A 27,552-nucleotide genomic window follows, 5' to 3' on the forward strand; every position below is an offset into this window, starting at 1 on the left:
GCGGGGCTCGATCCCATGACCCTGGAATCATGACCTGAGCCGAAGGCAGACGCTTAACAACTGAGCCACCCAGGCGCCCCTGTAAAATCACTCTTATCCTGGGAGAGGGGCAGACCACCGTCATGCAGGAGAAGCAGGGAGGACACTAGTGGCAGTTTAGTCTGGAAGACAGAGGACACCAGCTCGGGCTAGCCAGGGCTGCCCATGAAGGGCCAGATTCCGGTATAAATTTGAAAGTAGAATCAATAAGAGTTCCTTATGGATTGGAGGTCAAGTGTAGAGGAGAGAGAGGAATGAGTGTAAGTCCTAGATTCTTGGTCACAGCCACTGGAAGAATGGAGGTGACATTCATGAGCATGGCGCGGTCACCCGGAAAAGCAGGTTAAGTTGGGGGAACGCACAGGAGATCAGGACATGTGTTTGGCCGTGTGGAGTGCAAGGTGTCTACGGGACAGCTGAGTGGCTGTTGAAGGCATGGAAGGTGCTCAGACGACAAATCAGAGCTGGCAAAATAAGCTTGAGTTTAAGGTCAAAGTGGCACATGAAGTGTCTGAACTGGGCTGGGAAGTGAGCACGGGTGGAGCGTGAGGTCTGGGCACCAGCCTTGGGAAAGTCGGTCAGGAAGCAACAGGTGTTGACTTAGAAAACCAGCAGCGTGTGGTGTTCCAGAAGCCGAGGGAAGAAGTGCTTCCAGAAGACGGAGTGAAGGACCACCCATGAGAGGCCGAGTTAAAGGAAACTGAAAACAGCCTGGAACGGGGTGACATGGAAGGGGTTGGTGGTCCCAGCAGGAGCAGTGGTGGGGACGGAAGGTGGACAGCCGTGGCCGAGGGTAAGGAGGACCTGTGAGCACCGAGAACCGGCCAGTGGTCTCTGGGGCTTAGGAACCCAAAGGGATGGAGGCCAGGAGGGAGTGTTTGAGGAAATGGAAATGCTCTGCATCTTGAAGGTGCTCACATGATTACGAATCCTTCTGGAAAATCAGAGCTGGTGTATCATAAAAGCGAATGTTACTGTGATGTAAGTTAAAAATGAGTTTAAAACAGGAAGGATGGGAGGAGATGAAGCAAGCCCAGCAGCTCCCTGGAAATTGTGTGAAAGGGAGCTGGACACTGTCAAGGCACATTTCCATCGCTTTAGGCAAAAGGACACGGTGGCGTGTTTGTATGTTTACAGGACTAACCCAGAATGAAGAAACATGGTGATGGCACAGGGAAGGTCCTGAGAAAGCGAGAGCATCGGGGAACCCAGTGCACACGGGGGGAGTCCTGTCCTGCACGGGAGGAAGGACGGTGTCGCCCTGATCGAGGACACATGGTGGGGGCGGGTGCGTTCACAGACATGGCTGCAAAAAGGTGAGGACATTCTCTTCTGACGGCTTTCATTTCCTCAGTGACATGCAGCAAGATTGTAAACTGAGAGTAAGAAGGAGGAGTTTGAGGAGACAGAGAAGGCGGGAGATAGTGGTCCGAGTGTGAGGCACCAGGTAGGAAGGTGTAGTCACCGGCCCTGCCAGGGCCCCCAGAGATGTGTGCCCTACATTTAAAGGATGCGAGTCAACGGGACGTGCCTTTCGTGTGAAGTCACATGCAGCTGCTTAGGCACTGGTGTGAAGCATGCAGAGAAGCGTGTTGATCGGGAGGGTGTAGCCAGGGGAGGGTTGTGTGAGCCCCAGCATCTGAGCTGAGAGGCAGGGGCGCGGAGGACAGTGACGGACAATGAAAAGTCACCCAGGGGGCTGAGAATGGAAGTTACAAATGCCATGTGGCCACTGGGTGGGATTGGAGTGGGGTGCCGAAAACAGGGATTTTGAAAGCTAGCTGCTGTTGGTGATGATCCCTTCTAGGGTTTGATGGTAGGGATGAGGGGCCAAGGACAGAAGACAAAGGAAAGCATGCTGACGGTGAGGACAAGGAACAAAGAGCCCGGGTCGTTGTGTGTGGCTATCCACAACAGTGAGAACAGAGACAGAATTCATATCGGAAGGAAGGACAGACACCAAACACTTCCTCTGAGATAAAAGGTGAAATGAGAGCTTTCTTCAAACACCTGGCTTTCCCGTCTTTACCACCTGCTGCCTGACTCTGAGCCTCGGGGTGGAGGCCGAGCTCTCGGCCTCCGGGGGCGCAGGCGGAGACCTCGGGAGATCCGGCCTGGACATCCTACTCACCGCACATCAGCAGCACGAGCCCCAGCAGCATGAGGACTGGGTCGGGGACTGTCACTGGAGACACTTTCTCCTGGAAGGAGGAATCCAGCTCCGTGTAGAGAGGCAGCGGCTTGGCCCAGGGTTGACGAAGTCGGGGTAGGAAGTCGCGCTGCAGCACGTTGACAGAAATAGAAGAGCGAGAGCCCTCCCAAGGCCCACCTCTATTTCCTCTCCGCTGGGGGCCGAGACAACAAAGGGCGCTCCTTCTTGTAGCTTTGTTCCATGTCCACAGCTCGAAGAGAGTGCACTTTAGCACGTCAGGGCTTCCATCAAGAGCTCAGCGGTGTCTCAAAGGACCATTCCCAAAGGCGATTTCTGACTTTGATGAGCGCTCCTCAGACTGCGGTCCTGCTGAAGGCCGCGGGCTCTTTCCCCATCGGGAAGGATGTCCCCCCACAGCTCATGTTCCCGCTTCGCCAGAGCTGCACGCGGTCACTTGGCATGAACAGCCAGGCCGGGCCCGATGGGCTCTCACCAGGGTTACGTGCAGGGCCTGATGGATTATGATGGGTGCAGGGTCAAGCTGTTTGTAAGGTACCCGCTCCCACCCATATTTAAACTTTGACGGGGTAGCAGTCAGTGAAGCAGAAACAGATGAAAAACAGAATCACAGGAAATTATGGCCTGGGGGGATGTTTGTAAGTGAAATACAGGAAATATGCAAATGCATATTTGCTTCTGGGCCTTCGGAACTGTTTGCCATGATCACCAGTCACGTGTGGTGGCGGTCCCCCTCTCCCCTAGACCGGGAGTGTGTCATCTACCCCATCCCTCCCTGCAGCTCGCTGAGGCTCCCGGTCCCCGCCCCCGGAGCCTGCGGTAATTCAGACCATGCTTGGAAAGAATAAACCATCGTAATCTCCAACATTTCTTGAGTCTTTGAGGATCTAGGATTAAGAACCTGATAGCGTGTGGAAGCAAAGCTATTAGGGGACATGGCAAGATGCCATTCAGTAATGACGCCCAGTGCAGTGTGGAGTCCCAAGAGAAGCATGGGGTCCGCATGGCCAGTGCTGAGCCAGCTGGAGGAGGAGGGAGAAGTGCTGGAAACCGACCGGGGCCCCCGGGGAACTCCCAAAGACGAGACAGTGAGCCCCGTTTTGTTAGCTGGCTCAGGAAAGCCTGCCTGGGCGTGGGTTTGCGTCGTTCGCAGTTTCAGGACTAAGGCTTCTCATTGACTGAGGGGCGCGGAGCCCTCTCGATCCAGCATGTTCGGCTGTCTGTGCGTACCCCCTGCATTCGCCTCTCTGTGCTTGTGAGCTCGCCTTCACAATATCTCTCCCTCCTCCTGCTCCGGTTTAAAGGCTGCACATTGTTCGTTAAGCTCTCTCACGCTTTTATTCTTATACCTACGTGATACATGCACACGCTAAGAAATGTAGCGTGCTTATAAATTGTGAGTACATCGGAGTATCTCATGGGCCAAAGCCGGTGACTCAGGCACATCCACTCCTCCCAAGAGATACTTGAGTGAGTGGCTTGGTCATGAGAAAGCCTGGCTCTGCGACATGCTTTGGCCGCAGGGTAAGTGCACGTTATGCCACTTACCGCGGGGTCAGGCGTTGCTATGTGCCATCAGACACAGCACTTGCATGGGTTTGCTCGGCTGCTCGTTCGATCCAGTCTCCAAACTGAGAAGACAGAGAGAACTTGAGCCCCGCCCACAGCCTGAAGCCCAGCCCAGCTGCACCCAGTCCAACCTCAACTGACCTGCAGCCCTCGGTCAGCCTGGGCAAGAAATACACGTTTGCTGTGAGCCTCAAGACACTGGTGTAGTAACAACCACAGGAAAGGCAAGCACGTTTCCGCAGCAGATTTGTGGCTGGGCAACAGCGTGCATCACCACTTTGATTTCATCTTCCAGTTAACACTGCCCATGTATTTATAGGGCCTCTGCCATGGACTGTTAGGGCTACACATCCAATACTCCTTGTGTTTCCATAAACGGGAGCGATTTTCCTCTCCATGCCTCAGGGAGAAAATTATCAAGGAGACGTGACTTATTTGACTGATAAATTTAGGAGAAGCAACTGAGCAGGTGTGGCTTGGTGCCCCCTGGGTTTCCTCCTTGGGAAGCCAGGCCTCACCACGCTGTCATCGGTCTCCATCCACACACCAGGATCCATCCCTGCTGCAGAGGCCCAGGGCTGTCCACACTGCCCTGGCCGGGATGGTAAACCTGCCTCGTGTAGTGGTGAGTTATGAGAACCCACTGAGACCACACAGCTAAGCCACTTCCTCCAAAGTAATTTTTACTGGTGAGAAATCTAAAGTCTGCCTCCCTCTGCATGACTCCCATTACAGTCCATTCATCCTGCACTTGGGTGAGTAAGAAAGGGGTGTTACTTGTCCCCAGAAAATGGAAGGATCTGCCATGCACTGTACTACAGTCTGAATATATGGAGGTGAGAAATGCATGTTCCTTAAGTGCTGAGAATTCACAGTGCAGTAGGCAAGAAAGATTTATGAGCAAACCCAACACAGGGAAGTGTGAAAATCACGATGACTGAGCCAGTCCTGGAGGAGCGATAAGAGCAGGAGCCTAAGTGAGCAGATGTTGGGAAAGGGGAGGCTCTGCAGAGGGTGTGATGTCTGAGCTGCTTTCCAAGGATGCCTGGGATCTCCACCAGCTGTCCAGGCGGGGAAGAACACTCCATGCAGAGCGAAGAGCGCATGCACGCTTAAAGTCATGAAACAGCGAGGCACTCGCTGAGGTAGTTGAAGTTTAACTGTTGGAACAAAATTTAAAGAAGTACGGACAGCATAAGCCTGAAGAGACAGAGGGAGGAGGAGAAACCATGGAAGGTTTTGTGCAATAAACTAAGAATGTGGGAATTCTTCAGAGGGGCCAGCTGGGGTCCACTGGGCTGGAGAAGGCACCTCCCGTCGGAGGTCATTGCCGTGAGGTTCCAAGGACATACTGTTTGGTCATATGATTGTTCACCAAAGCCAGAATTTTGGAATTTTATGTAAAACCTACTAACCTTTAAATACTTGAGAATAATTTTTAATTTTTAAAAATTGTTTTAAAACAAAGCATTTCTGTACAGCACCATAGCTTTGTGACCTCTGCCCTGGGTGACGTGCATGGTGGTAAGGGGAGACCCAACTAAATACACAGAAGATGAAAAGTCAGGGGACACACTGAGTTTGAACATTTTGAGGTAGAACGGTTACTCATTTTACAAATTAGGAATCTGCAAGTCAAAGATGTTGGGTAATTTTCAAAGCCTTACCAGTGATAAGAAGTAAGGTTGATGTGACCCCCTGACTTCATCTCAGCCTTGGTTGCATCTGCTGTCCGAGATAACAGTCCCTGACCACACGTGGTTTCTGAGCACTTGAACCCCAGCTAGTCCAAATTGAGATGCACTGTGAGTACAATTTACATGCTGGGTTTTGAGAACTTGAGGAAAAAAACAAAAGAACATGAAGTGCCTCATTAATAATTTTGTATAGATTACATGCTAAATGATAATAATTCATATATAATAAGTTTAAAAATATTAAAATTAAATTATTAATTCCACCTGTTTTTTTTCTTTTTACTTTTTTCCAACACGGCTACTAGCAAATTCTACGTTCTACCTGTGGCTCATATTACGTATCTACTGGACAGAGCGCCTCAACCATGATGCTCAGCGAGAAGAAGCGTTCTCACTCTGTCCACAGTCAGAATGCAGGCAACACTGGACCTTGGCCATTGCCTGTGTCAAGCCCCCAAAAGATGTGATGCCCCCATGTCAGAGTAGAAGAAAAGAAACATTAAGAGGGAAAGCCTGAGTTCAGGGAAGAGTAGAAATGGCAGCATCTCCAAGGAGCATGCTGGGTCTGGGCTTCTGCGTCAGGAGCAACTTTCAGAGCATTGCCATGAATTCAAATCAAATTGTGGGCCCATCCTATAGAATACTCATGGTCCAGGTCATCTTCACTCAGAACAGGTTACTGGCTGGTCCTACTGAAAAAGTAGTGGGGGAAACACCTAGGGGAGGGAGATGGAATCAGACTCACCTCATCCTCCTCCTGGGTCCTTGGGTATTTGCTCTTCCGTGGAAGAAAGTGTTGTGCTGTGGGCAATAACATCCCACTTTCCATACATCTCCATCTTGTCAAATACAGTTGTCAAGTATTAAGCATCCCTCAAAGCTAAAATGAACACAGGATTTCATCATCCAAACCAGGACACTTTTGGGAGTGAAGGTGTCCACTAAAAATGATTAACAGAGATTAACTGGCCCTCAGCAGACATCGACCATCCTGTCCTAAGCAAACAGGGACCATGACTTCTTATGACTTCACCAGAAAGTCTTCCTCTACACTCATGCTTTCAGGCTTTCCCTCTCTCTCCTTAGATAACCAAGGATCACCTCCAGTGTTTTCCCTCCTGCTTTTCTGACATGAAGGGGTCCCCTCCTGTGTCTCTGGGATAACCACTGGGGATAAGTCCTGTCACTACTACGGACGAGATGTATTAAGTCACAGTTCTTCTGGAGTTTCTCACAGAGACAGAGTCCAGCAGAAGGGTCACTCAGAGACAGATGTTTGCCTCTCTCCTCCCAGTGTTAGCAAGACCAAGCCTCCTTCCAGGCTGTCACCGTGCATCGTCCACACGGAGCGTCCACCAACCCAGCAGGGACGTTAGCGTCGCTTGGGTCGGCCGAGTCAGTCAAGAGCAGATTGACTTCAGACATCCCTGGAAAGAGGCCGAGAGCAGCCTGGACAGGACGTGGCTGGAGGGGCATCAGCTTCTGACGATTTAAGAGAGCCACGACCTCGAGCTGGACTAAGGACTAGCACTCTGGGATGCACAGCCGCCCGCACCTGTCGTATTGGTATCTCGGCTACAGGTCCTGGCCCTCGCCTTTTCAGATCCATAACTTGATGCTCTAAGTGCAGTGAGAATTGATTCATTACTAATAAATGGGCTTATCACACATGATGAGTAAATTGTCACTTTCTTAATTTTAAACAAGAAAATTGGTTAGGGTTATTTTGGTTTGCAGTACAAAAACCAATGAGATAATTCAATCAAAATCTTAAGTATATAATATATATAGCAAACCACAAGAGACTTCTAATGACAGAGAACAAACTGAGGGTTGACGGAGGAGGTGGGTGGGGGATGGGCTAGATGGGGGAGGGGTATAAAAGAGGGCATTTTTGTGATGAGCACTGGGTGTTGTATGTAAGTGATGAAACACTCAATTCTACTTCTGAAACCAATATTGTACTGTATGTTAACTAACTAGAATTTAAATAAAAATTTGGAAGAAAAAATTTACATATATGTATTTGTATATGTATGTATGTATCTATACATAAAATGTATATTATAAGTATACAGTAGTTTGTCACAGAACCTAAAATTAGGAATGCAGCTGGACTCCAGAAAAAGACAAGAACCAGAACCAGAAGATGCTGTCTGGATTCTCTCTGTCTCTCATCTGTGTTCCTCTCTGTTTTGTGCCTTCTAGCTTATCTATGTGGAAGGGCTTCTTCTCATTCTCTGATGCACCTGGTATGTGGAAAACGGCCACCCACAGCTCCTGGGTTGATGTGCTACAAGTCCAGCTACTCTCAATCACAGTTCCCGTCTCCTGGGAAGGGCTGATCCATCCAGCTTGGGACAGATGCCCATTCGTGGTACCAATTAACTGTGGCCAGGAAGACAGGACTGTGTTGTTTAAAAATGCTCCTTAGTTTTTACCCAAAGGAGTTGAAAACATAGCCACACAAAAGTCTGCACATGGATGTTTATAGCAGCTTCATTCATGGTTTTCAAAACTTGGAAGCAACCAAGATGTCCTTCTGTAGGTTAATGGATAAATAAACGGCGGTCTATCCAGAAAATGGAGTATTGCTCGGTGCTAAAAAGAAATGAGCCATCAAGCCATGAAAAAACATAGAGGAAACTTAAATGCATATCTCTAAGTGAAAGAAGCCAGTCTGAGAAAGTTACGTATGGTGTGATTCAAATTCTATGACATTCTGGAAAAGGCAAAACTATGGGAGACAGTAAAAGGATCAGTGGTTGCCAGGGGTTAGGGGGGAGGGAGGGATGAATGGGCAAGCACAGAGGACTTTAGAGGAGTTTTAGGGAGATAAACTTACTCTATGTGACATTATAATGGTGGATACATGTTCATAAATTTGCCCAAACCCATAGAACAGCACCAAGAGTGAACCCCATGTAAACTATGGAATTCGGGTGATGATGTGTCAAAGCAGTTTGATTGTAACAAATGCACCCCCTAGTGAGGAATGTTGGCAATTGCTGGGAACCTAAAACTGCTCTTAAAAAAAAAAAATAATGTCTGAAAATACACACACTCACAATGTTTGCAATGGACACGTTGCGTACAGTTTAAAAACAAAAAGGCTCAGGAGACCGTCAAAAATAAACTATGATTACTTCATACTAAAAACACAACTATGAGCGGGCCAAGGGGCACATCCCCTGATTAGCACCAAATACTAGATATTCAGAGGCTTCCAAGGAAGCGGAGCGTCCATCAGGCCTTTGTTGGCAGGCTCCAAAGAAATGTAATTGATTTTGTAAGAACTATTTATGTCTGTGTTAGTCGGAATAAGCTAAGTGCTTTTAATAAGCCATCCAAACATCTCCCTGGCTTGACCCAGGACTTACTTGTTTCACGGTCAGCAGAGACTGGGTGAGGAGCCTGCCGCCCAGTCATTCGGATGGCTCTGGACACCCCTGTGTCGCTGGGGTCTTCCCTGACAAGCCAGCAGATGGGGAGAGAGAGCATGGGCGAGGCAAGCTCTGTCAACGGCCTTGATGGGTGTCACGTCTGTTCTGAGAACTGGCCACATGGCCCCATCTGCATAGGAGAGGCGCTGGGGGCCCTGGCCGCTTGGAGGAGCCCGGGACCATAAAGCAACAAGTGCTAATGCGGGCTGAGGGCAGAGAATCTGTGGCTGCCTCAGGGAGACTTCAGGGGCTGGCTCCCTTCTACGGGGGATTCCCCAGCTGCCCCAGGCCGGGGGGAGGTGTGTGTGCTGTGATCAGGATCCAGACAAGGGACGGGACAAGCAGGGTCACAAGGCGCATGCATCTTGCAAGCCCTAACTCACCTACCCCGGGGACAATATTCCACTGATGACAGAGTGAGTGGCCTGCCCACTGCGTCTTCCACTAAGACAGATCTGGGAGCCCTGTGTGCTGGTGAGGACCCTGCCAGGTAGCAAGTCCAGGTGGGCACGCATTGTGGCAAGTCTGTCGCTGCTGCCTCGGGGGGGGTTGGAGCCCTCTGTGCAGACTCTGCAAGTGGCAGCAAACCAGTCCCCAGCCCCACGGGCCCACTGGGCCCCGTCTGCCCCAGGCCAGCTGAAGGGGTGCACACTGCGCGTGTGTGGGCCCAGGGGTGCAGGGTGCCTACGGATCTGGACCCTGGCAAGGGTCTCAGGAGGGTGTCTTGTGGGAGAAGGTTTACACCGACTCAGAATCCCTGCCCTACTCAGGCAGTACTCCCCCTAAATGCAGAGCCGCAGGTGAGCGGCCTCTTGGCGGGGGCCCGGCTGGGGGGCCTGGCTGGCCTATCTCCTGATAAGAGGCCCCTGGGAGAGATGCGTGACGAGTCTGGGAAGACTCAGCAGTGTCTGAGAGCTGGCAGCCAGGGTCACATGCTAGTCTGCTCAGGCTCTGATGTACTATATCATCCGAGCCCACTGCGGACATGACCTCTGTCCCCACAACAGGCCAGGGTCACCTTCTCGGTTTGCTCTCCTTCGGTGACACTCACTATTTAGGCTACTATCAACTCTTGCTTCCAGGTGGGATTCACCCTGTCTCTCCCAAGAGCTCTTACTTTTATCTGACTGACACTCAGGGGGCGTACTGGAATGGAGATAAATGAAATTTTAATATAAAATTAGAGGGAATTTGAAGTTCCTTTTGTGACATTCCAACCCTGTTGCTCCACTGAGGGTAAAATAGCTTTTCAATGGCTTGGTGCAGGCTGCTCAGAGGCCTCGGGGTTCCAGCTACCATGGGGTGAAGCGAACAGGATGCTAGTGTGTAGGGAAAATCAGGAAGCCCTCATCAGATAAAGAGAGCTGATCAGATAAAGACAAAGTCTCTGAGTAAACAAGGTAGATCCCAAAATGTTTGGCGAGGCCTTCTCTTCTTGACTACGGGCCAGGTGCTCCGTGTTCCCATGCTAGGGAAGAGACAGGGGGATAGGACTCTGTAACACGGCTGGTCGGATCTGCCGGCGGGTCCCCTTCTGCCCAGCGGTGCTCCGAAGGCCATCGCTGGGAAGGCACACCTGCTTGCCGGTGGCAAGAAAAGCCCACCGCACAGGAGGCAGCTGCAGAGACTGGGGGGGTCTCTTTATTAGGCAGCGGAAATGCAGGCATACAGCAGGTGCTCAGCTGAGCCTCAGAGTGCAAGGCTGCTGAGTTTTAGAATTAGGTTCTGACCTTAGCATCACTGTGCCTTGCCTCAGACTTGCAGGCACGAGCATCTGAGCGGATGCAGTGAAAGAGGTATCATCGGATTGGCAGGAGGCACAACTCCGGCCTCCCCAACCTCCTTCTGCCTCAGCCTCCCCTCCTTCCGGAGGCAGCCCCGTCGCCAACACATGTTTCCCTAGGTCAGTTAGAATGCATTTGTAAGATTCTTCTGGATAAATGGCAACCACGTTGGAGGGTCAACAAAGGATTTTTATTGCAGGCATTTGAGGGGTGCACCATTGCTTCCAAGGACCATCAAAGCGTCTACAATTACAGGATGCTGCCCTGCTCCTGAAAGAATGTGCTGCCCCCGAGAAGCAGGAGGGCCGTGAGGTGTTATCAGTTGTGATCACCTCAAGCATGAGAAAAAGAGCTAAAAGACTCTGAGCTTCCTCCCCAGGTTCCACGTAATGGTCTGGTTCCTTTCATGTTCTCTACGGACATAGGTGGTGCCCAGCCATGGCCCACACTGGTCAGGGCACCAGCCTGGGGATCCCAGGCTGCGAGGGAAGAGGCAGCACAGGAGTCCAGGGTGACTGTGGGCTCATCTCCCCCGGCAGAGGGCATTCAACAGCTCTTGTCTCCAGGCAATGACAGGAGTGAGTGGCTCTAGAACAAGGCAGGGCACAGGGTTCAGACGCCTGCGGGGGGCAGAGCGGGGCTCAGGCCAGGCCAATCAGGGTCCATGAGAAGTAGGGGACACGTGGGGCCTGTGGGGGTTGGGTTGAGCTTCAGATAGGCCAGGCTACTGTTCTGTAAAGAGAAGAATGTACAGTAAGGATGGGACATGTCAAAAAGGATCATTTCATTCAAGCTCAAAGAGGCTAAGAAAGAAGATTGGGCCCCAGTATAGGAAAGAGAGGCCCTCCAAGACCCTAATCGTACACACATCCCCCGCAGATGTGTGTCAAGTCGGAGTCAGGTGCAGCATCCCAGGGGCTTACTTGGCCAGCTGCCACAAACAGTGTTCCCGTATATGAACACATCTCACCCTCGCACGATCATGAAACTCATGATCAATGGGACAAGGGCCTTTCTATTTTATAGATGAAAACAATGAGGTCCTGAGTACTTAAGTGACTAAGATTACAGAGGCTCAAAAAGGCAGGATAAGGGCTCAAACTGTAGTCTTCCATGACTAAATCTCTCCTCTTCTGGGCACTAGCTGGTCATCGAGCCCTCACCTGGCTCCACCGCAGCGTGGTTAAACCAAGCCCGCTTATCAAGCTGGGCTTCAGCCCCCAGGGGCTGAGCTTGCATTTCCTGGCTCAAGTTGGGGCAGGGCTTCCTCCTTCCCTTCCCTGAAGAGGCCTACAGTCTCCCCACTGTCTGGAATGACTCTGTTTCCTGGGCATCCCAAGAGCCCCCCCTACCCCAGCCCCATTCCCACAGGTTCACCTAAAATCCGTGGAGTGACATCAGGTAGAATGAGGTAGGACTGTCTCCCATAGTTTAAACTTAGTTTGTGAGGGTTGGGGTCATCTGGGAGAATGACCCCGGAGATCAGAGTCAGGACAAGTCACTTTAGTTCTGCTCTATCATTTCAAAGCAATTTTTATGATTTTGGCAATTTGTTTATTTTCTCTGAGTCTCACTTTGTTTATGTTTAATATAAGGGTGTTGATCCAGTAATTTTTAAAACCTCTCTTCCTCTCACGTCAGTAAGTCTACAGTATGGGGTTTATTATTAGTATCATCATTATTTCTATTTATTGCTCAAAAGCTTCACTCATATCCCCTGAAGTGTACAATAGGGGACCACCCTAGTGGGAACCCCCGTCCCTCCCCTCCCCCCATGATGTCCCCATGAACTCTGCCCCAGGACTTACCTGCACAGACCACAGCCACGTCCTCTGCATGGTTGCAATTGTGTTGGCCCCAAAACCTATGCGGGCACTGCTCCAGAGACCTCTCCTCCCCTGAGCAAGCAACGTCATCCAGCCAGATGCGGCCGACCCCAGGGCCAAATCTTCTCCGGAATTTGGCAGATGGAGAGAGGGACTCCCCACAACCCAGCTGCCTGCATACCACCTGGTCGGCTTCTTCTCCCCAGCCATCGTCACAGACAGTGCCCCACTCGCCCTTGTGCAGCACCTCCAGCCTCCCAGCGCAGCGGCTGTCTCCTCCTACCAGCTGCAGTTCAAAGGGATCTGCAGGTGCAGGAGGGAGTGAGGGTGGCGGGAGGCAGGGGGACTGACAGAGAGGTTCCTCTACACTCAAATCCCATCAGCACGTGAGACCATCCACTGAGTTTCTGTACCTACAGCCCCTTCTCTCTGCCTGACCGTGTAGTCCAGGTCCCTTCCTTAACTAGGATTTTCCACTTCTCTAATTTATAAAAATCTAATATTAATAAGTGATTTCCTAATGGTTTTTTTAAATTAAAGAGCTCAACAATACATGGAGTGGCATGCTCTGTCTCCATTATGTAGAATTCAATATACTAGTAGTTCACAGTAATCTAGCACTTACTTATCACTGGAACCATTTTCCTGTACAGAGGGAGGCACTGATGTCAGCGTTTTAAAAAAACAAGAGGGGCACCTGGATAGCTCAGTCAGTTAAGTGCCCAACTCTTGATTTTGTCTGGGGTCATGGTCTCAGGGTCGTAAGATAGAGACCCGCATTGGGCTCCATGATCGCCGGACTGGAGTCTCCTTGGGATTCTCTCTCCCCTTCCCCCCACTTGTGCTCTCCCTCTCTCTCTCTAAAATGAATGAATGAATGAATGAATAAATAACAAGAATTGATGAGTAACTGACTGTCACTGTCACTTGATGCCTCACTAGCTGTCTATAGACATTGGTTAAATGGAATCCAGTTTAACCAAATTCATGAATGAATCTAGTTTCTGGACTCATGGGCTTTACCTTCACATTCCACCCACATGTCCTCATCATGGGTGCAGTTGTTCCTTTCCCAAACCCCAGAAGGGCAATCCTGAAGGCTGATTTCTTTTCCTGAGCATGATGCCTTTCTCATCCAGATGGGCCGTTGGCCCTGGGTGGCTTTGTTGCAGCATTTCCGGGTCAGCGTGGCCCGTCCACATCCCAGCTGCCGGCATACCACTTTGGTGGCTGGAAAGCTCCAGCTTGCTTTGCACACAGTTTTCCACTGCCCTTCGTGCTTCACCTCTACTCGGCCCTGGCAGCGCTTGGGGCCATCAACCAGCCGCACACTCTCTTCGACTGTGGGAAAGGAAAGAGGAGGTGTCTGTTTAATCAAGAACATGGTCTTCCCAGAATAGAGCCCCATGGGCACATCCCTCTGTTCTTGGTGTTTAGTACAATGTGTCTAGAGTGCTTAGGGTTGTCCAGTAGATGCTTGTTGAATGGGTTGGATGAGTGAATCAATGGAACGAATGTCATTTTTCAGTTCCAAGTGAATTAATTATTTCTGTAACATTTTTAGTTTTTTAAATTATTTCCATATTCATATTCTCATTTGTTCCTCATAAGAGGCAAGTAGAGGGATTGCATTGATTTTTTAAAAATAAAATGCAATAGTAACATACGCAATGTGTCCAAGCCCCAAAACTTCCTGGTTCATTATCAGCATTATCACCCAAGTATTGTGAATTAGTGCTCCCAACCTTCAATCTCTCTAAGAAGTAGGAATGAGATCTCAGCATCAGGCACAAGGATTTTAGTTGTTTCCCTGGTAACAGTCTGCAGGGTGACAAAGAGAAGGCATGGACCAGCCTCTCAGGCAAATCACAGTCTAGTGGGAAGTGCATGCAGAGAGGGGATTATTAATGCACAGAAGGCAAAGTGTTGTGTTGGTTTCCTAAGAGCATCTCTTGTCCACTATTTCATTGGTGGAACACTTGAGAGCTGGAAGAGCATGCATTGTACTTGGTTTTCTTAGGGGCAAAAACCAGGAAACATACATCATACCTTGCCAGCTCTTTTCTTCCCCATACCTCCCCTGAGTTCCAGACACAGGTTATACTCTTCAACCAACACTTAGTGGTGGATGGATCTGGGCATGCTTGTGTGTGTGTGTGTGTGTGTGTGTGTGTGTGTGTGTGCGCGCGCGCGCGCGCGAAGGAGAGAAGCAGGCTCTCATGTAGGCTGAAACTAAGCTAAATGCTTTACCTCATCCAAAGAGCAGGAACAATACTAAGTGAGGATAATGTTCCTCTGCTGGGCCCACAGTTGAGAAGGGTGAGATACGAAGGGTGAGGAGCTAGTTACTACGTGTGAAGTCCATGGTGGGGGTTAAGACAGGTGACTCTGGTCCACGGATTGGGTGGCAGAGGGTGTGGGGCTACGGTACTTACACCCACATACAGCTCCTGCGTCCTCCTCGTGGGTGCAGTCGAAAAAATCTTCCCTTTCACACTGAGACAGGCTCTCTTCCATGCCATTGCATTTGAATTCTTGGATGAAGATTTTTTGATTTTCTTGTGTCAGTGGCCCAAATGAAGTACCACTGATTGCCCTCTTGACGGCTCCACAGCCCAGCTCCCGGCACACCACAGCGGCATCGTTCTTGTCCCAGCCATCATCACACACGGTGCCCCACTCGCCGGCCTGCTGTACCTCCACCCGCCCTTCACAGCGGTGGTCACCTCCCACCAGCCGCACACTGGATGAAGACCCTCCAAAGGGAAGGGAGCTTGGATGGGCATCTGGAGGATGAGAGAGAACTCAGGCATCTTGGAACACTTCCAACACTCCCAGAGGGTGTGGGATGTTGGGGTCTGAGATGGAGGGCTTATAAGGGAAGTGGAGGGAGAGGAGCTTCAGGACCCCATCCCTAAGTTCTGATTCTGCTCCACTCTTAACCTACCCTGCCAAGAAACTCCGCTTCAAGACACCTACGTATATATACTCACACCGCTAAGCAGTGGAAGCCCCAGGTCGGAATACAAGTATAGAGATGTGCTCTGTTGTGTTGTCATTTCTTGACTCTGCCTCCCCCGGTGGCAGCCAGATGGAGGCTGGCTTTATAGATATAACTTGGGCTGACCAACCTGACTCTCTTTCTCTCCCAATATCTGTCATCCCCCACTACCCATCCTTGCTGTTTCTCATGACATCTTCCTGTGCTCAAGAACCCAGCTTAGAGGAATGCAGACAGCAGTGGATGAAGGAAGGGTCAGAGCCTTGACCAGTCAGAATCTTAGTCTAGAGGGTTCTAGGGCTTGGGGTAAGAGACAATCTCCCCAGAGCCTCCAGATATGTTCTGAGGAATCCAGTACATGATTCTGCTTCCTGATAATAACTCTGAGGGTGGAAAAAGCTAATGGAAATTCTCTCCCTCTTCCACCGAGACACAGACATAGAGTGGAGATGGCTGTAGGAGAGCAAAGAAGAGCCTATCAGACAACACACTTTTGTTGAGTATATACTATGTTCCAGGTATTGGTTTATGAACTCAGAGCATTGCTGCCCTCCAGGAGATTATATTTAAGAGGTCTGGGGCAACCCCACAAAGACTCCAGCAGCCTGGAAGGGTGAGATACAAAAGGTGAAGAGCTAGTTGGCTACATGTGTAGCCCTTGAATGACAGCATGATACAGAAGAGATGAATGGGCCATGCCTCCATGGAGTGGGGTAGTTGACCGAGACAGGTCTGGGGCACATGGAGGGGTCACACGGGACTGCTGGTCTGTGGCCTACCCCATTACGAGCAGTGTCACCTATGACCACATGGGACATGTGGGTGAGTGAGGCACATGCACGAATGGAATATGACTTTGGAGGACCAGATCTTCCACCATCTACCTTGCCTCAGCTCTGCAAAAACTCCCTAGAACCCGGAATCAACCCCAGAAGAAGTTGCTGAGTGAGAAACACTGAGCTGGTTGATTTTAGAGTGCATTGGAAGTTGACATTTGGTTTGTTCATTTGTTTTTGTGTCTCCTTTGGTTCCATGTGTTTTTTGAGGGAAGCAATGTGAGGAATGGAGGCTAGAAATAGATTTTAAAATTTAACTTAAAAAACTAAGAAAGGTTTTCATTTTTGCACACCTATGTTTACAGGGTACAGACATAACTCAAGAAGAGTCACCCAGAAATAGCAGTTGGGTCATTGCAAGATTTGAATTTAGACATGCATTATTGTGTACTCCAGGAAGCACTAGCTATCTACATGCACATGTTATCTGATTTTGAATTGTAAAATTCTGGCTTTAAATGAGTTTTATTTTCCATGGAAAGGAGAATTAGAACCCCTCCCAGGAAAGAAGAAACATGTAAGAAAGAAACAGCCTAAGTGTCAAGGAAACACAGCTGAGAAGAGATTTGAGAGCCAGAGAGAAGGGCAGAGGGGCCTTCGGGGCAGCTGCCTCCCGGGCAGTGCCCTCAGCCTACTTTGTTGGCTCACAGCTCGAGAGCAGGGCTGGGGGTGGAGGAGCAGTGACCTGGGCTGTGGGAAAGCTGTAGAGCCAAGGTCCCTGTACCAGCAGTGAGGATACCCCTGGACACCACAGGAAAAAAGACCACGTAATCTAATTTTTAGACTAATAATCTGAAGAGGCAATGCTGAAAGAATTGAATTACATCCTGCTGGTGTGGAGTTCCTCACGGCCACTGCAGAGTCTGTGGCTGTCCCTCTCTGGTAAAGCCTCTACCATTAAGAGAAAAAGACCCATGGGATAATGTGTAAGAAGCTGAGGGTCCACGACCAACCCCCTTGAGTCGAGATCACAGCCTTCCTCTTGACAGACCTATTCTCTGTACACAGGTGGCCAGTGGAGGCTGAAATCCAGCCTGCCCACTGCTGGTCAAACCACACACTGCACACAAGTAGATGCATTTCTAGTTCAAAGGAGCCATGCAGGTTGGCACTGGGGCTGGGAAGTGGTAGAGCCCAGGAGGGCAAAAGGAAGTTCCTCTCCCAGATATGCCGACAAGGGGGTGGGATACCTTCTGAGTCCCCAGACAAAGCCGTCTGCTACTTGGAGGTGGCCAAGAGTTTTAGGCCACAGAGGCCAAGTGGGAGGGAATCCCCTTGCAGGAAACACCACCCAAACTCCTACCAGGTTCTGGAGGTGGAAACCCACCCACATAGGACAGAGTGGTTGGACTGAGAAACTGGAGAGGATATTTACTCAGATTCTATTGAACTAGAGAGCCTCTCTCCATGCCCCAAGGAAGCATCAAGTTTTCCATCTCAAGAGCTTGGAGGCCTCCCTCTCAGGACCCCAAAAATCTTACCTAAGAGACCAGGTCCGGTGCAAATGGCTGAGGAGAAAAGAAGGAAGCGAGTGAGATCATATCGTCAATCCCAAGACTTTGTTCAAACAACACAACTCTCTAGAAAATCTTTGCTAGACTTTGTTAGCTTGTGGGCTGTAGTTTGCTGAGCCCTGATCAACAGGTCAGAAAGCAGCCCTACATTTGGTTCCAAACCCCAGGCTTAAGGGCCAGCACATCATAGGACATCATAGTTTCTCCCTATAGGACCTCTGGGTGATCGGGCTCCTCTATGCATTAGGCTCCCTTCTAATGCTGCCGAGAGTCCTGAGCCCTGTGCCCATCAGTGGTCCCCAAGGCCCTCGGCATTCTGAACTGCAGAACAGTCATGCCCCACCCCCCACATGTTATGCAATATTTCTGAAGAAGCTAATGTCTTTGGTCTAGAGTCTTTCAGGCAGATCCAAGAATTTTAGTGGCTTATTCTGGAATATTTTCTTCTTTTCATTTCCAAATAATTTCTAAATAATCCAATGCCCTTATTCTCCAGGATATAGCCACTCTCAGACTCAGTGAGACCTTGTCTGTAACTGTCTAAACCTCAAAGTAATATTACACATAACACCCCACACATCTAGTAAAGAGAAAGCCTGTATAAGGGGCGGAGCAAGATGGTGGAGGAGTAGGAGACCTGGATTTCGTCTCCTCTCAGGAATTCAGCTGGATAGGGATCAAACCATTCTGAACACCGACAAACCCATCAGGAGATCGAAGAAAGGAATAGCAACAACTCTCTGAACAGAAAAGCGACCACTTTCTGGAAGGTAGGACGTGCGGAGAAGTGAATCCGAGGCGATATTCGGGAGGATAGACGGCGGGGGAGGGGCCTCCGTCGGCGCTTCTGGCAAGTGATAGAGCCGCGGGGCACAAAATCGGAACTTTTAAAAGTCAGCTCCGCCGAGGGACGTCACTCTGGTGGCTAAGCAGGGGGTGGAACCCTCCGGGACAGTGTGGTCTCAGGACCCTCGGGGTCACAGAAAGACCGGGGGTGCCTGAGGGCAGCAGAGCTCCCAGGTAACGCAGCAGGGAAGCCGGCTGCAGAGGCGGAGCCCAGGCGCGGGCTCTCAGCTCGGGGTGGCCATAAACCGTGATCCGCGGCCCAGTCGGGCCCCTGCTCCTCCAGCAGGGACCCCACAAGCGGCAGATCCGGGGAGACTCCCCTTCCTCCCCCGGGAGGAGCCGCGCGGGAGCGCACTGCGGGGATCTGCTGGGTTTGGAGACTCCACCCGGGGTCGGGGGCCAGAGATAGAAACGCGCGGTCACAGGCTGGGCGAGCACGGGGTGCGGCCGGAGACCGGGGAGACGGGAGTGACTGGCGGCTTTTCTCTGGGGGCTCCCTGAGGAGCGGGGCCCCGAGTTCTCGGCTCCTCCGGGGCGGAGATTGGGAGGCCACCATTTTCACTCTCCGCCTCCAAAGCTGTACGGAAAGCTCGCAGGGAACAAAAGCCCCGGAGAGCAAACCCGAGCAGATTACTCAGCCGGGAGGGGGCAAGGGCGGGGCACTTCCGCCTCCGGCAGAGACATTTGGAAACCACGGCAACAGGCCCCTCCCCAGAAGATCAGCGAGAACAGCCGGCCAAGACCAAGTTTACCGATCAATGAGAACGGCAGAACTCCAGCGCTAGGGGACTACTGCACATAGAATTCACAGCTTTTTTACCATGATTCTTTAGTCTTTTAAAGTTAATTTTTTTAACTGTCTTTTTTCTTTTCTTTTTGAGTTTTTCTTTTTTCCTTTTTCAACCAACATCTTATCAATCTCTTTTTTTAAAAGAAATATTTTTATTTTTCATTTTTAGAGTCATATTCTATCCCTTCATAGTAGTTACCCGTATTTTTGGCTTATATATATAAGTTGTTCTCTCTTTAAAATTTTGAGATAGTTTCTTCTAACAGATTAAAATATACCCTAAATCTCTAGTATACGGTGTTTTCTATTCCCCTGCCTGATCACATCCTCTCCCTTTTTTTTCTTTTTTCTTTTTTTAAATCCTCTTCTTTCTTTTTTCAAACAACTTATCAATTCCTTTTATAAAATTTTTTATAATTCCCATCTTTACAGTCATATTCCATCCCTTCATCATATCAACCCTTATTTTTGTACATATATAAGTTTTTCTTTAGTTAAAATTTTGGGAGTCACTTTCTTCTAAAAGACCAAAATACACCCAAAATCTAGTGTGTGGCACTGATCTCTATACCAGCCTGATCATATTTGATCACATTCTGGTTTTGTTGTTGTTGTTGTTGTTGTTTTGTTTGTTTTTGTTTTTATCTTTATCTTTTCCTTTTTTTCTTTTTCTTTTTTCTCTCTTTCCCTTTCTTTTCCCACTGCTTCAGGTCTTTTCTGATTTGTTTAGAGTATATTTTCTGGGGACGTTGTTACTCTGCTAGCATTTTGTTCTCTCATTAATCTATTCTCCTCTGCACAAAATGACAAGATGGAAAAAATCACCTCAACAAAAAGAACAAGAGGTAGTACCGACTGCCAGGAACCTAATCAATACAGACATTAGTACAATGTCGGATCTAGAGTTCAGAATCATCACTTTAAAGATACTAGCTGGGCTTGAAAAAAATATGGAAGTTATTAGAGAAACCCTTTCTGGAGAAGTAAAAGAACTAAAATCCAACCAAGTAGAAATCAAAAAGGCTATTAATGAGGTGCAATCAAAAATGGGGGCGCTAACTGCTAGAATAAATGAGGCAGAAGAGAGAATCAGTAATATAGAAGATGAAATGATGGAAAATAAAGAAGCTGAGAAAAAGAGAGATAAACAACTACTGGATCACGAGGGCAGAATTCGAGAGATAAGCGATACCATAAGATGAAACAACATTAGAATAATTGGGATCCCAGAAGAAGAAGAAAGAGAGAGAGGGGCAGAAGGTATAATGGAGCAAATTATAGCAGAGAACTTCCCTAATTTGGGGAAGGAAACAGGCATGAAAATCCAGGAAGCACAGAGAACCCCTCTCAAAATCAATAAAAATAGGTCAACACCCCGACATCTAATAGTAAAACTTACAAGTCTCATAGACAAAGAGAAAATCCTGAAAGCAGCTCGGGAGAAGAGAGATGTAACCTACAAGGGTAGAAACATTAGATTGGCAACAGACCTATCCATAGGGACCTGGCAGGCCAGAAAGGACTGGCAGGATATATTCAGAGCACTAAATGAGAAAAATATGCAGCCAAGAATACTCTATCCAGCTAGGCTGTCATTGAAAATTGAAGGAGAGATAAAAAGCTTCCAGGACAAACAAAAACTAAAGGAATTTGCAAACACAAAACCAGCCCTACAGGAAATCTTGAAAGGGGTCCTCTAAGCAAAGAGAGACCCTAAAAGCAACATAGACCAGAAAGGAACACAGACAATATACAGTAACAGTCACCTTACAGGCAATACAATGGCCCTAAATTCCTATCTTTCAATAGTTACCCTGAATATAAATGGGCTAAATGCCCCAATCAAAAGACACAGGCTATCAGACGGGATTAAAAAACAAGACCCATTGATATGCTGTCTGCAAGAGACTCATTTTAGACCCAAAGACACCCCCATATTGAAAGTGAGGGGGTGGAAAACCATTTACCATGCTAATGGACACCAAAAGAAAGCTGGGTGGCAATCCTTATATCAGACAAATTAGATTTTAAACCAAAGACTGTAATAAGAGATGAGGAAGGACATTATATCCTACTTAAAGGATCTATCCAACAAGAAGATCTAACAATTGTAAATATCTATGCCCCTAACATGGGAGCAGCCAATTATATAAGGCAATTAATAACAAAAGCAAAGAAACACATTGACAACAATACAATAATAGTGGGGGACTTTAACACCCCCCTCACTGAAATGGACAGATTGTCTAAGCAAAAGATCAACAAGGAAATAAAGACTTTAAATGACACTGGACCAAATGGACTTCAGGACATATTCAGAACATTCCACCCCAAAGGAACGGAATACACATTCTTCTCTAGTGCCCATGGAACATTCTCCAGAATTGATCACATCCTAGGTCATAAATCAGGTCTCAACCGGTACCAAAAGATTGGGATCATTCCCTGCATATTTTCAGACCACAATGCTTTGAAACTAGAACTCAATCACAAGAGGAAAGTCAGAAAGAACTCAAATACATGGAGGCTAAAGAGCATCCTACTGAAGAATGAATGGGTCAACCAGGAAATTAAAGAAGAATTAAAAAAATACATGGAAACCAATGAAAATGAAAACACAACTATTCAAAATCTTTGGGATGCAGCAAAGGCAGTCCTAAGAGGAAAGTATATAGCAATACAAGCCTTTCTCAAGAAACAAGAAAGGTCTCAAGTACACAACCTAACCCTCCACCGAAAGGAGCTGGAGAAAGAACAGCAAATAAAGCCTAAACCCAGCAGGAGAAGAGAAATAATAAAGATCAGAGCAGAAATCAATGAAATAGAAACTAAAAGAACAGTAGAGCAGATCAACGAAACTAGGAGCTGGTTCTTTGAAAGAATTAACAAGATTGATAAACCCCTGGCCAGACTTATCAAAAAGAGAAGAGAAATGACCCAAATCAACAAAATCATGACTGAAAGAGGAGAGATCACAACCAACACCAAAGAAATACAAACAATTATAAGAACATATTATGAGCAACTCTATGCCAGCAAATTCGATAACCTGGAAGAAATGGATGCATTCCTAGAGATGTATCAACTACCAAAACTGAACCAGGATGAAATAGAAAACCTGAACAGACCTATAACCACTAAGGAAATGGAAGCAGTCATCAAAAATCTCCCAAAAAACAAAAGCCCAGGGCCAGATGGCTTCCCAAGGGAATTCTACCAAACATTTCAAGAAGAATTAATACCTATTCTTCTGAAACTGTGCCAAAAAATAGAAATGGAAGGAAAACTTCCAAACTCATTTTATGAGGCCAGCATTACCTTGATCCCAAAACCAGACAAAGACCCCATCAAAAAGGAGAATTACAGACCAATATCCCTGATGAACATGGATGCAAAAATTCTCACCAAAATACTAGCCAATAGGATCCAACAGTACATTAAAAGGATTATTCACCATGACCAAGTGGGATTTATCCCTGGGCTGCAAGGTTGGTTCAACATCCGCAAATCAATCAATGTGATACAATACATTAACAAAAGAAAGAACAAGAATCATATGCCTCTCAATAGATGCAGAAAAAGCTTTTGACAAAGTACAGCATCCTTTCTTGATCAAAACTCTTCAGAGTATAGGGATCGAGGGTACATACCTCAATATCATAAAAGCCATCTATGAAAAACCTACAGTGAATATCATTCTCAATGGGGAAAAACTGAGAGCTTTCCCCCTAAGGTCAGGAACGCGGCAGGGATGTCCACTATCACCACTGCTATTCAACATAGTATTGGAAGTCCTAGCCACAGCAACCAGACAACAAAAAGAAATCAAAGGCATCCAAATTGGCAAAGAAGAAGTCAAACTCTCACTCTTTGCAGATGATATGATACTTTATGTGGAAAACCCAAAAGACTCCACCCCAAAACTGCTAGAACTCATAAGGAATTCAGTCAAGTGGCAGGATATAAAATCAATGCACAGAAGTCAGTGGCATTCCTATACACCAACAACAAGACAGAAGAAAGAGAAATTAAGGAGTCGATCCCATTTACAATTGCACCCAAAACCATAAGATACCTAGGAATAAATCTAACCAAAGAGGCAAAGGATCTGTACTCAGAAAACTATAAAATACTCATGAAAGAAATTGAGGAAGACACAAAGAAATGGAAAAACGTTCCATGCTCATGGATTGGAAGAACCAATATTGTAAAGATGTCAATGCTACCTAGAGCAATCTACACATTCAATGCAATCCCCATCAAAATACCATCCACTTTTTTCAAAGAAATGGAACAAATAATCCTAAAATTTGTATGGAACCAGAAAAGACCCCGCAGAGCCAGAGGAATGTTGAAAAAGAAAAGCAAAGCCGGCGGCATCACAATTCTGGACTTCCAGTCTATTACAAAGCTGTCATCATCAAGACAGCATGGTACTGGCACAAAAACAGACACATAGATCAATGGAACAGAATAGAGAGCCCAGAAATGGACCCTCAACTCTATGGTCAACTCATCTTTGACAAAGCAAGAAAGAATGTCCAATGGAACAAAGACAGTCTCTTCAACAAATGGTGTTGGGAAAATTGGATAGCCACATGCAGAAGAATGAAACTGGACCATTTCCTTACACCACACACAAAAATAGACTCCAAATGGTTGAAAGACCTCAATGTGAGACAGGAGTCCATCAAAATCCTAAAGGAGAACACAGGCAGCAACCTCTTTGACCTCAGCCGAAGCAACTTCTTCCTAGAAACATCACCAAAGGCAAGGGAAGCAAGGGCAAAAATGAACTATTGGGACTTCATCAAGATAAAAAGCTTTTGCAAAGCAAAGGAAACAGTCAACAAAACCAAAAGACAACCGACAGAATGGGAGAAGATATTTGCAAATGACATATCGGATAAAGGGCTAGTATCCAAAATCTATAAAGAACTTATCAAACTCAACACCCAAAGAACAAAGAATCCAATCAAGAAATGGGCAGAAGACATGAACAGACATTTTTCCAAAGAAGACATCCAAATGGCCAACAGACACATGAAAAAGTGCTCAATATCGCTCGGCATCAGGGAAATCCAAATCAAAACCTCAATGAGATACCACCTCACACCAGTCAGAATGGCTAAAATTAACAAGTCAGGAAATGACAGATGTTGGCGGGGATGCGGAGAAAGGGGAACCCTCCTACACTGTTGGTGGGAATGCAAGCTGGTGCAGCCACTCTGGAAAACTGTATGGAGGTTCCTCAAAAAGTTGAAAATAGAGCTACCATAGGATCCAGCAATTGCACTACTGGGTATTTACCCCAAAGATACAAAAGTAGGGATCCGAAGGGGTACGTGCACCCCAATGTTTATAGCAGCAATGTCCACAATAGCCAAACTGTGGAAAGAGCCAAGATGTCCATCGACAGATGAATGGATAAAGAAGAGGTGGTATATATATACAATGGAATATTATGCAGCCATCAAAAGGAATGAGATCTTGCCATTTGCAACGACGTGGATGGAACTGGAGGGTATTATGTTGAGCGAAATAAGTCAATCAGAGAAAGACATGTATTGTATGACCTCACTGATATGAGGAATTCTTAATCTCAGGAAACAAACTGAGGGTTGCTGGAGTGGGGGGTGGGGTGGGAGGAATAGGGTGGCTGGGTGATAGACACTGGGGAGGGTATGTGCTCTGGTAAGCGCTGTGAATTGTGCAAGACTGTTGAATCTCAGATCTCTACCTCTGAAACAAATAATGCAATATATGTTAAGAAAAAAAAAAGAAGAAGAAGGTAGCGGGAGGGGAAGAATGAAGCGGGGGAAATCGGAGGGGTAGACGAACCATGAGAGACAATGGACTCTGAAAAACAAACTGAGGGTTCTAGAGGGGAGGGGGGTGGGAGGATGGGTTAGCCTGGGTATTGAGGAGGGCACATTCTGCATGGAGCACTGGGTGTTATGCAGAAACAATGAATCATGGAACACTTCATCTAAAACTAATGATGTAATGTATGGGGATTAACATAAGAATAAAAAAAAATTTATACTTAAAAAAAAAGAAAAAGAGAAAGCCTGTATATACACAGTGCAAACCAAGTGTGTCGAGCCTGGTGTGCAGGTATGAAAGTGACAGAGCCCAAGAGGGACTTGAAAGTTCTGGAGCAGGGTAGATGATTATGGGTAGTCAAACCAGAGAGGCTTCATGAAGGAGGTGGGGCTGAAGGAAAGCAGAGAAGAGGTGATAGGACACTCCTGATGGGGCTGGACTTGCTGGCAGGTGATACAGGGAATGTATTGGTGTTTAGGAATTCAGCCAGCACCCTACAAAGAGCACATTAAGTGCCAGTGTGAGCTTTGGTGATGCATGGGATCCTCGAGACAATAAAATGGTTGTGACTGATTAGGGAAGAGACCTAGTAGGCCTTGTTAGATGCCCCAAGTTCATTATCTCATGAAAAGTCTCCTAGCAAACCTCCAAAGAACATACTATTACCTTCATTTCACAGATGAAAGTAGGATTCCAGAGAGAGAGGGTAATTTAACAGTTCAGACAGCTAAGAAATCTAAGAACAAGGACTGAAACTCAGGTCGCTTTGACTCCAAAATCCTCATTTACAGTAAATTATTCTGGATGATAAGAAACTGGGGGACCCTAGGGAAACATTATATGGAACACCTTTGAGAGGAAACTGGACAGTATGACCTGTGAAAGCTGTCTGTCTTCCGGTTCTCTTCTTTTTCTTGCTCTACGTGCTGTTACCCACGGTTCATTTGTCTTTTTATAAAGAATACATTTAGGGAAATTTATATAAAAAGGGAAATGGGATAAACTATTCTAAATTTGTCAGTGTAAATAAAGGGAAATAGAAAAAACTCTGATGATCAAATGGATTATAAATTGGGTATGGATTCAGTGGCTTGAGTTTAGACACAGAGAAGGCAGGAGAGCAGGTAAAGCTGCTCCTTAAAAAATAGCAGGATCTTCACTGGCTGGGAGGAGAGAGCACTCTCCCTGATCAAAGTTCTGGGGAGACGCTGAAGCCTCAGTAAGCAGGGGCAGAGATACTCACCGAGGATCAAGGAAAATAGCAGAGCCATGAGCCAGGCTGCTGGAGATGCTGAGCTGAAATCTGAGGCTGGGAGGAGGCCCTGGAGCAGCAATAGTCAGCCTGGCTGCCAGGTGTGCCAGCAGGACAGAGTGAGGCAGGTCCTGTCTGCAGCAGAAGCATTAAGCCTTATCAGATGACCAGATGACCAGAAGCCAATGGGCACAGGGGGCAGAGCTGGTGGAGCTGGGCTTGCTGAGCTCAGCATATCCCCAGAGGAAGGGAGGTGGCCAGAACTGGCAGAAAAACACAGAAAAAGAAAGAAAACTACAAAAAACCCCAAGCTGTCCTGACTTGGTTCTGCTGTGTCCCAGCTCCATCCACCTCTGGAGAATAGAGAAGCCAGAGACTATAGAATACATATGGAGTTGCCTTCTGAGGCACCATAATCCAGAGTCAAGGTGTCAATCTCCACATCTAGGGCTGGCTTTTCCTTCAAACCAGCTTTTCCAGTGCAAAGCAGAAGGCTTAACCCATGGATCTGCTCCTCTCCTGTCCTTGTCCTGGTTTATGCCCATCTTTGGAAGCTGAATGGAAAGAGTTCCCTGTGGTAATGAAATCAAGTCATCGTTTAGACCAGAACCTGATGGACAGTTGTTGAGCAGCAAGACCCCCAGTCTTCCCAGCCCCCTGCCTTGCTATTAAGCACCACTGTGCGTCAAGAGCTATTCAACACTAGACTATGGGAGCATTCAACTATATCCGCTAACAATGCTCCTATTGCTCCCCACAAGGTGGTTTTCCCTCCACAACTACACATTTTCACTTCTCTGTAATATTCAGGTCACTCTGCACAAAGATAGGTTCATTACAGATCTCCCTGTTTAGTCCTGTATTTCTTCACCTACTTATTATTGTTTTAGGGAAGAGTTCTGAGCAGCCTGAGTGCCGGGAGAATATGATGGGTTCAGGGAACACACTAGTGAATGGAA

At 47.6% G+C, this 27,552-nt stretch overlaps 1 protein-coding gene across 1 annotated transcript; it reads right to left on the bottom strand.

Moving 5' to 3' along the window:
* Positions 1-10,870: 10,870 nt before the first annotated feature.
* Positions 10,871-26,716, bottom strand: CD5L (CD5 molecule like). Its single transcript, XM_045876343.2, has 6 exons — positions 26,585-26,716; positions 17,847-17,873; positions 14,964-15,314; positions 13,552-13,869; positions 12,511-12,831; positions 10,871-11,434 (listed from the first exon to the last, which is right to left on the bottom strand). The coding sequence occupies exons 1-6, from the start codon at positions 26,610-26,612 to the stop codon at positions 11,427-11,429; spliced, it is 1,053 nt and encodes a 350-aa protein (XP_045732299.1). The 5' UTR covers positions 26,613-26,716; the 3' UTR covers positions 10,871-11,426.
* Positions 26,717-27,552: the final 836 nt, after the last annotated feature.

Source organism: Mirounga angustirostris, unplaced genomic scaffold, assembly GCF_029215605.1.
Source record: "Mirounga angustirostris isolate CCGP_5_RB_7025 unplaced genomic scaffold, mMirAng1.0.hap1 SCAF_6, whole genome shotgun sequence".
NCBI lineage: Eukaryota > Metazoa > Chordata > Mammalia > Carnivora > Phocidae > Mirounga > Mirounga angustirostris.